The sequence below is a fragment of the Lepidochelys olivacea genome (assembly GCF_965140295.1).
Source record: "Lepidochelys olivacea isolate rLepOli2 genome assembly, chromosome: 5".
Classification (NCBI taxonomy): domain Eukaryota; kingdom Metazoa; phylum Chordata; order Testudines; family Cheloniidae; genus Lepidochelys; species Lepidochelys olivacea.
In genome coordinates this window covers 126,155,382-126,170,261 of record NC_140415.1, presented here as the reverse complement: position 1 = coordinate 126,170,261, position 14,880 = coordinate 126,155,382, and the positions used below count along the sequence as shown (strand labels likewise).

The window sequence follows — 14,880 nt, the reverse complement described above, 5'->3', positions numbered from 1 at the left end:
GAAATTTAGGGATTCACTGGACTTTCACCATTCCCAAAAACTGAAGCAACAGCAAAAACTTAGTTAATTGCTAGCATTAACAGGACCATTTCCATCCATAAGATCATCATACGCCAACTAACTTCCTCCATTGTTTTTAGAGGTGGAAATACTTGGACATATATTTAATACAGCATTGATGCCTTGAGGTCACAATTGCCGTAGACTTAAGTTACCATATTATCTGTTTACTCAGAATACATTTTTTAAAACTGTCACTTCCGTTAAAGAGTCAGTATTGATGGCAAATCTGTTCTTTTCACTGGACTTCCAAGAATGTTCCATTTCATTACAATCTATACATCCAAGCCATCCACTGGAACAGCCATAACAAGGACTAATTTTTTAGGGTCTCACCATTAAGTGTAACAACTTCCCACATTAATCAGTGGCAACCCATTGCATTATTCAGACTTTGCAGCAAGTTTTGCATGTAACAAAACTAAGGAACTGGGTAGTGTCTGCAGATGTGCCTTGCATTCACATCCAAATGCGTCAATCAAATGGAAAATGCCTCTGCTGGGTTAGTAGCAGGCTGTGCTTTCAGTCCTTTGTGGGTTACCTCTAGTGCTGAAAAATGTCCCAAGGGTATTTAATGGCACAAAGTGTATAGCAGTAGTGGCAGTATATTTGAGAGAGAGGGGTGTGGGAGAGTGCATGTTGTACACTATTGAGATGATTATTCAATACAGTGAAGTTAAAAGAGGAAGCAGAAGTGCTGGTTTTGGACGCATGTGCATTTCATCCACTAGGGCTTTACTGTCAACATATTAACAACATGAAAAATAACGAAAGGGCCATCTGTCTGTGGCACAAGCCCTAGACTTTGTGCAGCATCTCAGAACAGACCTGAGGGAGTGTGTTTCACAGCCATCAAAGAAGATAACTGTGTCTTTGCATTACTTGTCTAAAACAGTATCACCGCTGCTTTTGAGTAAATATTTGGCAATTTTTTGGCTTAATGTTTTCTTTCACTTACTCAGTATAGAGTGCCAAACCTAAACGCCTCTTCCTAGGCTTCTCCCATCTTAAACCTTGGCCAAGTGTGTAATATTAATCTTTGAAGCCTTTTTATGTACTAAAGATGCAGTTATGCTTCTCTATCCCTTTGTACCTTAGTGGGGCAACTGGTATTGGGGCATGTAAGAGCTGGGATTATGCAAAGGGCAGAATCCTGTGTTTTATGGAAACTCCAACTGTCTCTCTCCACCACTTAGTTTTATATTGAATTATTGCATTTGGATGACTGACTCATGCCACTCATATTTAAAAAATGTTTTTTTCCTACCTATGTCTTAACATTTCATCATATAGGCATTGTATCAAACAGACCTCATAGGAAGAGGAGGAGCATTAATTGCTTATCATGGTAGGGAGTCCTTTATCCCCTTTCCTCAGGGTCTGCCTTGCACTTTTCAATACGCAGAGCATCTAAGTCATGAAAGCACCATCTGGGAGGCAAGAATAGGAAAAAGTTTGGGATTTGTAATTATCAGTAGTTAGACACAGATTACAAATTGCAACAATATATATTGCATGCCAAAAAAGGGCGTAGATTGATTCTGAGACCTACAAATTTCTGTTGAAGAACAGCCATATTGGAGTGCTTATCCAGCGGCTCTGTGGTTGTGGCCAGACATGCCTCCCCCCGTCTCAAAAAAGAAAACTGTTTTAGAATTCTGTAGAAAAATTCATAAGTAGTTCTGATCTGTTTGTAGGCATTTCACCTGTCTTTGCTGTCTGTCCCATCACACTCCCTTCAAGTGGCCTATTTTATTCTGTGATTCTATTGGGATGATTTAATTGGGGATCGGTCCTGCTTTGAGCAGGGGGTTGGACTAGATGACCTCCTGAGGTCCCTTCCAACCCTGATATTCTATGATTCAGCTGAAAAAATACTTGAGTGTCCTCCTCTGGATCTTTCCCAGCAGTAACCAGTTCATTAGCCATTCTACAGCCTCCTGCCCCGCATTTATTCTGATAATACGTGTTTTGAGGAGTTTGGCAGTAAGGTTACATTCTTGACATGTCAGGTACTGATTACTGCTGGAAGCAGCTTGCTAAATGTATTGTGCCAATAATCAATGCCTAACCTGGAATGGAAGTCTTGTGGTCCAATATGCATCTCTTTCCTGAATATTCGTATTATGTAATAGAATCCTAGAACCACAGGGTTAGACGGGACCGCAGGGGACATCTAGTCTAACCCCCTGGCAAGATACAGGATTTTTTGTGTCTAAACTATCCAAGAGAGATGGCTACCCAGTTTCCGTTTGAAAACCTTCCGTGAAGGAGCAGCCACAGTCTCCCTAGGCATCTGTTCCATTGTCCTACTGTTCATACAGTTCGGAAGTTTTTCCTGAGACTTAATCTAAACCTATTATTCTGTAGTTTGAACCCACTGCCTCTTGTCCTGCCCTCGGTGGCAAGAGAGAACAACTTTTCTCCCTCTTTTTTTATGGCAGCCTTTCAAGTGTATGAAAACCGCTATCACGTCCCCCCTTAATCTCCTCTTTTCCAAACTAAACATACCCAGTTCCTTCAGCCTTTGCTCATCTGGCCACATTCCATCCTTTGATCATCTTTGACACTTGCCTCTGGATCCTTTCCAGTTTCTCTGCAGCCTTTCTATATGTTGGTGACCAAAACTGGGGACACTACTCCAGATAAAGCCTAACCAGCACTGAGTAGAGTGGTTCTATCACCTCCTGTGACTTGCATGCTATGCCTGTTAATGCAACCTAATATTGCATTTACTTTGTTTGCAACAGCATCTCACTGCTGGCTCAAGTTGAGACTCTGATCCACCACAACATCCAGATCCTTCTCAGCAGCTCTGCTGCCAAGCCAGTTTTCCCCCAGCCTGTATTTGTGCTTTTGATTTTTCTTCCCTAAATGTAGCACCTGACACTTGTCGTTGCTGAATTTCATTTTGTTATTGATAGGTCTATTCTTCAATTTATCAAGACCCCTTTGAATTTACTCTATCCTCCAAAGTGTTGGCAGCCCCCACCACCGGCTTTGTGTCATCTGCACATTTGATCAGTATGCTCTATATTCCTACATCTATGTCATTAATAAAGCAGGGCTGTCACACGCTTAAAAAAATTAATCGCGATTAATCACATTGTTCAACAAAAATGGAATACCATCTGTTTAAGTATTTTTGGATGTTTTCTACATTTTCAAATATATTGATTTCAATTACAACATGGAATACAAAGTATAGTGCTCACTTTATATTTATTTTTTATTACAAATATTTGCACTGTAAAAAACAGTATTTTTCAATTTACCTGATACAAGTACTGTAGTGCAATCTCTTTATCATGAAAGTGTAAATTACAGATGTGGAATTATGTACAAAAAATAACTGCATTGAAAAATAAAACAATGTAAAGCTTTAGAGCCTACAAGTCCACTCACTCCTACTTCAGCCAATCACTCAGACAAACAAACTTGGTTACAATTTGCAGGAGATAATACTGCCCACTTCTTGTTTACAGTGTCACCTGAAAGTGAGAACAGGCATTTGCATGGCAAGATATTTACGTGCCAGATACGCTAAAGATTCCTATGTCCGTTCATGCTTCAACCACCATTCCAGAGGACATGCCTCCAAGCTGTTGATGGGTTCTGCTCTGTAACTATCCAAAGCAGTGCAGACTGACATATGTTCATTTTCATCATCTGAGTCAGATGCCACCAGCAGAAGGTTCATTTTCTTTTTTGGTGGTTTGGGTTCTATAGTTTCCACATCAGAGTGTAGCTCTTTTAAGACTTCTGAAAGCATGCTCCACACCTCCTCCCTCTCAGATTTTGGATGGCACTTCAACTTTGGATGACACCTTGGGTCAAGTTGCTGTAGTTATTTTTAGAAATCTCACATTGGTACCTTTGTGTTTTGTCAAATCTGCTGTGAAAGTGTTCTAAAACAAACGTGCTGGGTCATCATCCGAGACTGCTATAACATGAAATATATGGCAGAATGCGGGTAAAATGGGGCCGAAGACATACAGTTCTCCCCCCAAGGAGTTCAGTCACAAATTTAATTAACACATTATTTTTTAATGAGCATCATCAGCATGGAAGCATGTCCTTTGGAATGGTGGCTGAAGCATGAAGAGGCATACGAATGTTTACCATATCTGGCACGTAAATAACTTGCAACGCCAGCTACAAAAGTGCCATGCAAATGCCTGTTCTCACTTTCAGATGACATTGTAAGAAAGAAGCAGGCAGCAATATCTCCTGTCAATGTAAACAAACTTGTCTTAGCGATTGGCTGAACAAGAAGTAGGACTGAGTGGACTTGTAGGCTCTAAAATTTTACATTGTTTTGTTTTTGAGAGCAATTAGGTAACAAAAAAAAATCTACATTTGTAAGTTGCACTTTCATGATAGATATTGCACTACAGTACCTGTATGAGGCGAACTGAAGAATACAATTTCTTTTATCATATTTACTGTGCAAATATTTATAATAAAAAAATAATATAAAGTGAGCACTGTACCCTTTGTATTCTGTGTTGTAACTGAAATCAATATATTTGAAAATGTAGAAAAAATCCGAAAATATTAAATAAATTTCGGTTAGTATTCTATTGTTTAATAGTGCAATTAATCGCGGTTAATTTTTTTGAGTTAATCACATGAGTTAACTGCAATTCATTGACAGCCCTATAATAAAGATGTTAAATAATACTGGACCCAGAACAGAGCTCTGTGGAACCCCACTTGAGACCTCCTTCCAATCTGACATCATTTCATTAATAATTACTTGTTCGCAGTCGTTTAACCAATTATGTATTCACTTAATGGTAGTTCTGCTGAGCCTGTATTTCTCCATCTTACTCATCAGAATATCTGTGTCAAAAGCCTTGCTGAAGTTCAAGTATATTATGTCCACCGCATTCCCCCATCCACCAAACCAGTTACCCTGTCAAAGAAGGAAATCAAGCTGATTTGGGAGGATTTCTTCTTGGTAAATGCATGCAGTAATAGCACTATGCTTAAAATAACTCCCTGCTTTACCTCTTGCTTTGAGACTATTGCAACCACATACAGCAATATGTCTTAGTGTTTGTCTACACTTGAAATGCTACAATAGTGCTGTGGCGCTTCAATGTAGACACTACGTACCCTGATGGGAATGATTCTCCTGTCGATGTAGGTAATCTACCTCCCTGAGAGGCGGGGTGGCTGGGCCGACGAAAGAACTCTTCCATCAGCCTAGCACTGTCTACACCAGGGAATAGGTCATTTTAGCTACACTGCTCAGGGGTGTGGATTTTTCACATCCCTGAGTGACATAGCTGGGTTGACCTAACTTCTTACTATACACCAGGCATCAGTAAACTAATCTAATCTTCATTCTCACTGACACACGCTTTTCTTTCCAAACTGCCTTCCATTTACATGAGCACTGAATACACCATGGCTAAGCTTCCCTAGTTACCATTTTAAATGTCCTTCGAGATAGAGCCCACATAACTGAAATCATTTTACCTGAGATCACATAACCCTAAAGTCTGAGGGCTCTTTTTGTTGGTCACTCTGTTCACCAGCTCCTGCCTGTTAGTCAGTTTTCATGCTTGTACATAGTGTCACGGTTAGCAAACTTTCAGGGAACATACCACAAAGATAATGTTGTCCTGGGGGTGGGGGTGAGGGGGAAGGATATCAGAGATTCATAGATTCATAGATATTTAGGTCAGAAGGGACCATTATGATCATCTAGTCTGACCTCCTGCACAATGCAGGCCACAGAATTTCACCCACCACTCCTAAAAAAACCTCACACCTATATCTGTGCTATTGAAGTCCTCAAATTGTAGTTTGAAGACCTCAAGGAGCAGAGAATCCTCCAGCAAGTGACCCGTGCCCCATGCTACAGAGGAAGGCGAAAAACCTCCAGGGCCTTCCAATCTGCCCTGGAGGAAAATTCCTTCCCGACCCCAAATATGGCGATCAGCTAAACCCTGAGCATATGGGCAAGATTCATCAGCCAGATACTACAGAAAATTCTTTCCCGGGTAACTTGGATCTTACCCCATCTAAAAACCCATCACAGGCCATTGGGCCTATTTACCATGAATATTTAATTACCAAAACCATGTTATCCCATCATACCATCTCCTCCATAAACTTATCGAGTTTAATCTTAAAGCAAGATAGATCTTTTGCCCCCACTACTTCCCTCGGAAGGCTATTCCAAAACTTCACTCCTCTGATGGTTAGAAACCTTCGTCTAATTTCTAATCTAAATTTCCTAGTGGCCAGTTTATATCCATTTGTTCTTGTGTCCACATTGGTACTGAGTTTAAATAATTCCTCTCCCTCTCTGGTATTTATCCCTCTGATATATTTATAGAGAGCAATCATATCTCCCCTCAACCTTCTTTTAGTTAGGCTAAACAAGCCAAGCTCCCTGAGTCTCCTTTCATAAGACAAGTTTTCCATTCCTCGGATCATCCTAGTAGCCCTTCTCTGTACCTGTTCCAGTTTGAATTCATCCTTCTTAAACATGGGAGACCAGAACTGCACACAGTATTCCAGGTGAGGTCTCACCAGTGCCTTATATAACGGTACTAAAACCTCCTTATCCCTACTGGAAATACCTCTCCTGATGCATCCCAAGACGACATTAGCTTTTTTCACAGCCATATCACATTGGCAGCTCATAGTCATCCTATGATCAACCAATACTCCAAGGTCCTTTTCCTCCTCCGTTACTTCTAGTTGATGCATCCCTAGCTTATAACTAAAATTCTTGTTATTAATCCCTAAATGCATGACCTTACACTTCTCACTATTAAATTTCATCCTATTCCTATTACTCCAGTTTACAAGGTCATCCAGATCCTCCTGTAGGGTATCCCTGTCCTTCTCTAAATTAGCAATACCTCCCAGCTTTGTATCATCTGCAAACTTTATTAGCACACTCCCACTTTTTGTGCCCAGGTCAGTAATAAAAAGATTAAATAAGATTGGTCCCAAAACTGATCCTTGAGGAACTCCACTGGTAACCTCCCTCCAACCTGACAGTTCACCTTTCAGTAGGACCCGTTGTAGTCTCCCCTTTAACCAATTCCCTATCCACCTTTCAATTTTCCTATTGATGCCCATCTTATCCAATTTAACTAATAATTCCCCATGTGGCACAGTATCAAACGCCTTACTAAAATCTAAGTAAATTAGATCCACTGCGTTTCCTTTGTCTAAAAAATCTGTTACTCTCTCAAAGAAGGAGATCAGGTTGGTTTGGCACGATCTACCTTTTGTAAAACCATGTTGTATTTTGTCCCATTTACCATTGACTTCAATGTCCTTAACTACCTTCTCCTTCAAAATTTTTTCCAAGACCTTGCATACTACAGATGTCAAACTAACAGGCCTATAATTACTTGGATCACTTTTTTTCCCTTTCTTAAAAATAGGAACTATGTTAGCAATTCTCCAATCATACGATACAACCCCTGAGTTTACAGATTCATTAAAAATTCTTGCTAATGGGCTTGCAATTTCTTGTGCCAATTCTTTTAATATTCTTGGATGAAGATTATCTGGGCCCCCCGATTTAGTCCCATTAAGCTGTTTGAGTTTCGCTTCTACCTCAGATATGGTGATGTCTACCTCCATATCCTCATTCCCATTTATCATGCTACCATTATCCCTAAGATCCTCTTTAGTCTTATTAAAGACTGAGGCAAAGTATTTGTTTAGATATTGGGCCATGCCTAGATTATCCTTGACCTCCACTCCATCCTCAGTTTTTAGCGGTCCCACTTCTTCTTTCTTTGTTTTCTTCCTATTTATATGACTATAGAACCTTTTACTATTGGTTTTAATTCCCTTTGCAAGGTCCAACTCTACTTGACTTTTAGCCTGTCTCACTTTATCCCTACATATTCTGACCTCAATAAGGTAGCTTTCCTTACTGATCCCTCCCTTCTTCCACTCCCTATATGCTTTCTGCTTTTTCTTAATTACCTCTCTAAGATGCTTGCTCATCCAGCTTGGTCTACAACTCCTGCCTATGAATTTTTTCCCCTTTCTTGGGATGCAGGCTTCCGATAGCTTCTGCAGCTTTAATTTAAAATAATCCCAGGCCTCCTCTACCTTTAAACCCATAAATTCTTCAGTCCAATCGACTTCCCTAACTAATTTCCTTAATTTTTGAAAGTCAGCCCTTTTGAAATCAAAAACCCTAGTTGCAGATTTATTTTTGTTAATCCTTCCATTCAATTTGAACTGAATTAGCTCATGATCACTTGAGCCAAGATTATCCCCTACAACCATTTCCTCTATGAGGTCCTCATTACTCACCAAGACCAAATCTAAAATGGCATCCCCTCTAGTCGGTTCAGCAACTACTTGCTGAAGGAATCCATCAGCTATCGCATCTAGGAAAATCTGAGCCCTATTATTATTACTAGCACTCGTCCTCCAGTCTATATCTGGGAAGTTAAAGTCTCCCATGATCACACAGTTTCCATTAGTATTTACTTTATTAAAAACATTAAAAGGGTCTCTATCCATATACAAATTAGATCCCGGTGGTCTAAAGCACACCCCAAGCACTATCCCAGGGGAGGCTCTAATAGTTTTCTTCCCCAATGTAATTTTTGCCCAGACGGACTCAGTCATATCCATTTCATCGCCTCTTATTTCTTTACATTCTATCTCATCATTGATATACAGTGCTACTCCACCACCTTTACCTTTATTTCGGTCTTTCCTAAACAGCACATACCCTTCAATACCTGTAGCCCAGTCATGACTACTATTCCACCAGGTCTCTGTTATACCTATAATATCTGGTTTCACTTCCTGCACCAGTAACTCTAGTTTCTCCATTTTGTTACCTAGGTTCCTTGCATTAGTGTACAAACATCTTAATTTTTGCTGTTTGGCCTCACTCACATTCTGTACCCTATTAGGCACGGTTATTTTACTACCAGTATAACCTATTAGACTTGTATCTACACTGCCCTTCCTCCTACCTACAGCTGTATCCACTCTTACTTCATTTTCTTTCCACTCTATGCTAAATTCTGGCGTGGAGATTACCTGGACATCTCCCAACCATCTCCCCCAAATTCCTAGTTTAAAGCTCTCTTAATCAGTTGTGCCAGCCTCCATCCTAGAAGTCTATTTCCTTCCCTACTCAGATGAAGTCCATCCCGAGAGAACTGTCCTCTATCCATGAATGCCTCCCAATGGCCATACATCCCAAAGCCCTCCTTATAGCACCACTGCCTAAGCCATCTATTGATAGTCATAATCTTGTCACACCTTTGTTGCCCTTCTCTAGGAACAGGCAGAATCCCACTAAAGATCACCTGAGCCTCAATTTCCTTAAGTGTCCTCCCCAGCCTAGCATAGTCTCCCTTAATACTTTCCAGCGAGAATCTAGCCGTATCATTTGTTCCCACATGAAGGATAATTAGGGGATTCTTTCCCGCTCCCTTTAGAATCCTTTTCAACCTCAGGTCTACATCCCGTATCTTAGCACCTGGAAGACAGCACACCCTCCTATTTTCTGGATCAGCTCTGGTTACAGGCCTATCTATTCTTCTCAGTAAAGAGTCCCCAATCACATAGACCTGCCTTTTCCTAGTGACGGTGCTATTCTCCAGTCTATCCCCTGTTCCCTCTGGCTGCAAGTTTTTTCCATTCCCATTCTCCCTTGTAATCCTTTTTAACCCATCCTGTATCCTCCTGGGGCTCATATTTGGTGTAATCTCCATTAACTCTTCCCCTTTTCCTATAGGACTAACCGCTCTTCTCTTCTTCCTTGCCCTGTCACCTTCAGTGACTACCTGCTGAGCCCCTTCTTCATTTTCCAACTCTGCAAACCTATTCTGAAGCTCTATTTCTCCTTCACTAGCCCGTCTTTTCCTCTGCCTAGTTCTTTTAGTCACATGCTTCCACTGACCATTTTCCTCACCCAGTCTCCCCTCAGAATTCCCTAGTCCTGCTTCCATCTGCAAGTCTGAGCTTTTCCCTTCAGATACCTCATGTCTTTGCTCCATAATCTGCTCAAACCCCTTCCTAAACTCTACCAGACTTTCCACCTGCATCTCCAAATCTCTGATCTTTTCCTCCATCAGCTCTATCAGACGGCATTTCATGCAGACAAAACTCTTACCAGGTGCCCCCTCCAGGATCATGTACATACCACAGCTTCCACATCCAGTCATCTTCATTGTGTCATCTGCTACATGGGTCACTCCCACTGCCACCTCTGAGATGTCAGTGTTGATATGTCATATCTGCACAGAGTGCTTTCTAGACTTTTGCTGCATATTTGACAGTATTAATGTTTTGAGTTGTTCAGCAGAAAAAGAAAAAAAGTCAAAGACGAAACATTTTGGCATATTTTCCCAGCTAGCCGTGCAGAGGGCCAGCACAAGTCTTGAGTGGGATTTAAGTTGGGTATGGGGGCAAATTTCACCTTAACAGATAGTTAATAACATTGAAAGCTTAAGCTATAGACTGCAGACCGGAGTCTTAAAGACCGGAGAAAAAGACCCTGATTCAAGACCAACACAACTTGCAAAGTATCTATAGAAAGGAATAAAGAAAGGAGGGTTGGAAGGTGAGATCACTTAGATGGCAGAATAAGGGTGGTTTGAGTTCCTTATCTGTAAATTTGCATATTTTCAAGTGTTTGGGGTTCTTGGACATTTGATCTTTTAGCTTTCCTGATTTTTAATGTGTTTTTTTGTTTGTATGTGGGTTTTTTCCTAACTGCAATGTGCTTATAAGGATTTTTACTCTTAAGTTACTGAAGTGTTCTCTGAACCTTAGCTTTACTTCAGCCAAGTTCTTTGTTTGAATAGGAACCAGAGTAGTTAGAAATTTAAAAAAATGCATTCAGTTGCCAAGTCCACTGCTGCCAGTTTGGGATATAGTTTAATCTTGGCTCAAAGACCAAGGAAATCCTAGCTGAAGACATTTCTAGTGTGTAGTGGATCTAAAGTATATAGGAGGAAGTGTGAGGACACATAGGAAGAGGGGATTGTAGAGTTAGCAGTACCAAAGTCTTGAAAGAAAGCTGCTCAGCATCTGGTGGGGACATCAGAAAAGTGAAAGCCACTGAAGATTTCATGAGAACAAGAAGACAGATTTAACTAGATTTGGGCGTGTTCAGAGAGGAAAAGAATCACACCTCCAAGAAATTTACAAGCAAAAAAAGTAGCAGTTAGTATCACCTAGCACCCTGAAGTTGAGCCAGATTGGCTGTCAAGACTGCAATAACGCTTAATTCGTACGATTCATATTTGCCAATCTGTGTGACGGAGAAATAAGCCCCACTATAAGTGAGATTCTGAGTACAACTAAACCAATCAGTTCCTGTGACTCAAGATTCTAGACTTTCCCTTCTCATCTCTTCTTCATGCCAAGTCTGATGTCTCCTTGCCGACGAAGTCTCCTGCAGAATGTGTTTTGATTCAGTATCTTTCAGAAAGTTAATTCTGATTGGTTTTTTTTGTACAGCACCTGCTTACAGTGTGCCTGACTCTAGCCCTTCACTTCTATGTGTACTACATTTGCTACATAGCTTTGTAAATCAAAATAAGAGCAGGTTTGTAATAACTGATGGGAGACATGGGATTCCATCTGTCACACCCCTAGCTATCAAAGTATAGTAACAAAGAAGTTAAATAAACATTTAAATAAATGTTGCTGCATATGCACAATTGTGATACAAATATAAGCAGGACTATTGGAAACTAATACAATTATCAGGATTTAAAGAACTGAAGGCCAGATTCCCCAGCTGGTGTAAATCAACATTGATCCATAGACTTCAGATATGGGATAAACCTGATTTATACCCTTTGAGGTTCTGGTTTATTTCCTTAACTCTGAAATCAATAATCCAAAGCTTAACAAGATGTCACAGCATGTAGTAACCTAAAATGTGATTTGCAGGAGTGCTCAGAGAAGCGGATGTACAATGGGGCATTCCCTTCTTCCCCATTCGTCTACTACTATGATGATGAGTATGACATCAAGAGGAGAGCTCAGAGGGCAAAGAGAAAGGTTGAAGGTATGGTATATTTTGTGAAATACTTCTTACTGACCATCACGTTTTTAAGTGGTCTTTAATCAGGGTACATTGGTATATTTACTGCTTTTTGTTAGGCATTTTGTAATCTTGGCTTTCTTCATGTTGTGTAAGATGATGATGGGGATTATCTCAATCAACAAGCAGGGCAAGGCTAATGAGTTTAGTAACCTCAGTCTGTTCCTGAAATTCATTGTTCTAAAAGGACACCTGGAAGTACTTTAACCCCCAAAATCTCACTGGCCTTAAAATGGTTATAAACTGATGGGGAGTGTTCTCTGAATTGTAAATTATGTTTTTAAAAATCTGTTACAAAAAAAAACAACCAATGTATATGAATGGCCACTTTCTACAATGAGTCCTCTTGTGGTGGAAGATACTACTCAACATGAGTAAAATTGGCAGGGTCTGGTCCTTACTCTGTCCAAATCTCTGAAGACCCATCTGTAGAACAGGTATGTCTACTTCGCAGCCAGATCAGCAGTTTTTGGACTGCAGAATCTTGACTATAGAAATGTCAGAGGTAAAATGACACTGTTTGATTTTCCAATCCCAGATTGAATATATTGGTCTTCCAAAGATAATTGTTTTTTAAACTGAGCAAATTTCATATGAAGTCACAGAGAGAAAATGATTATGGAAACCCACAATATCACTTTTTTGGCTACAACTGCGCTTTAAAATGACATGACGATAAACTTCTGGCTTACCCAGTGTTTGCCAAAATATCTGAGTTTTATCCAGGTCCTCAGATTTTTTCATACCAGGTCCATTGCTAACCCCAAACTGCAAACAGAGCTGTGGTTTTCAAGCGTTGTGGTTCTGGCCTCTTAGTGACTATTAAAAGAAACTATTCTATTTTACAGAACTTCAAGAAGCCGGCCTTTTGCCAGTGCAGTTCAAGAGACTGAGGAAGGAGGAAGAACATAGGGGACAGTGTCATAAGAAAAAGAAAAACCTTTGGAAAGAGCATGTAAAGAGTCCTAAAGAAGAAAAGTGCCACAAAAAGGCCGGTAAGAAGTCCTGGGCAGAGGAACGCAAAGAGAAGAAACGCAAGAAAGATGTCCAAAGGAATAACAACCAGGAGGAGGACTTTCCTAGGGGGTGTAGAATACACTCCCCTAAGGGCAGCAAAAAGCATCACAGCTCTGCCTTCTGTCCACATAGCAGGAAAACAAAAAATGGCCAGGAGCTGCTGGATGCAGCTAAAAAGAAGAAGAAAAAGAGAAGGCAAAGAAACAAGAAAGACAGTAGTTCCACCATTGATGAGAGCTTATTTCTTATAAAACAGAGGAAAAAGAAATCAAAACAGGAATCCAGCTGCTAATCTGTCAACAGAAAGCTATGGTGGGAGGGGGGTGTAACTCATCAGGGTATTTTTCTGACCCTGTGCTAAGATGTAGAATTTGAATCCACCTTTGCATACAGGCATGGATGTGTAAAACCAATACGACAAAGAAAACTGAGCTTCTGACTCTCAGCTTCTTAAAGAGAGTATTTGCAAATGGGTAGGAAGTGGTTAATGTACGCAAGTAAAATCATACTGTATTTTTGGCAATCCCTCTTTTTCTGTAAGTCGATGAAAGGTTGGGAACTTTTTCTTTTTGTTTGGATGAATGAGGGAAAAGGTCCATAGTGGGGAGATTTGGCCTTCTTTCCTTTGAGCGATTCCTTTTAAGAATGCTACACCTGTCAAAGTACTGTAGTTAAGCAAACGTGATTCCCTTGCAGCCTGACTTTAAAGAGAGGCTTTCACACTGGGGAGACTTGGAGAAGGGGCAGGGAAGGGGAAAGTAAACAGCAATACAAAAAACAATCTTTTTGAAGAAGCATTTTCTTACTTCTCACCCAGCTGGAGTCTGCAGTGAAATTGTTGTATTGTACTTATGACATGACAGTCTTCTGCCCTGGAAACTCATGTGATGTCACAAATTCATCATAATCACAGCATTGCAAGTTTAAGTATCAGAAGCAGATGAACTACGAGGAAGCAAATCCTTGATTGAATAACAAATCTTTTTGCTGACTGGTAAGCAAGAGAAGTTCATTTAAAAAATGTTACAAGCAGTTGGGTTGACATCTGGAATTAAATATGCCATTGTTTTCCACAGTGTGGAAGTCCTGCTTTTTAAAAGATAAAATTATGTAACCAAGCTGTAGAATGCAAGCAATTTACCTGCTTCCAGAAATATAATGCCTAAGTTTAATGACTTAATGGGGGTTTTTTTGTTTGTTTGTTTTTTTAAGAAATGAAGTACTTTTTGTACTCAAAGAATTAAAAACTTTGTAAGGATAAATACTTTATCAAAGGAACCAACCAAATAAAGTTTTATGTGGGGATACATGAAACAATACATTGGTTATACATTTTCTTTTGAGGTAGAAAACAATGCCTAGTTTTTGTTAACAAGATTAAATTATGTCAGTTCCAACCAAAAGGCTCTCGGCTATGGAATAATATAGATACCCTCCTCTAAGCCCCTTTTCTAGCCTGAGCAAAACAGTAGCTAACAATAATGGCTTCATAGAGTTGGTACATACTCCTTGAGAGAGTTCTACTAGTTTTGAAACCTGTTGGATTTTGAAACTGAACAGGATGTGTATTAACCTATGTAGGCAAGCCCTTAGTTACATGGGGAGAATTGCCTGCATAGCTATACCAGTATAATTATGCCAGTAAAATTCTACATGTGGACACTGTTATCCCAGGATAATTATGCCAGTAATTTTCCATGTGTAGACAAAGCCCTAATTCATCGGCT

The 14,880-nt window shown here is 40.0% G+C and overlaps 1 protein-coding gene across 2 annotated transcripts in view; it reads left to right on the top strand.

The window, feature by feature from the left end:
- The window catches only part of ZCCHC7 (zinc finger CCHC-type containing 7), a 163,623-nt gene extending 149,181 nt beyond the window's left edge, over positions 1-14,442 (top strand). For both annotated transcript variants that reach the window (XM_084627879.1, XM_084627878.1), the window contains exons 8-9: positions 11,983-12,100; positions 12,985-14,442. In XM_084627879.1, the coding sequence (XP_084484005.1) occupies positions 11,983-12,100; positions 12,985-13,445 (579 nt within the window). In that variant the 3' untranslated portion in view covers positions 13,446-14,442. The remainder of the gene's footprint in view (positions 1-11,982; positions 12,101-12,984) is intronic.
- Positions 14,443-14,880: the final 438 nt, after the last annotated feature.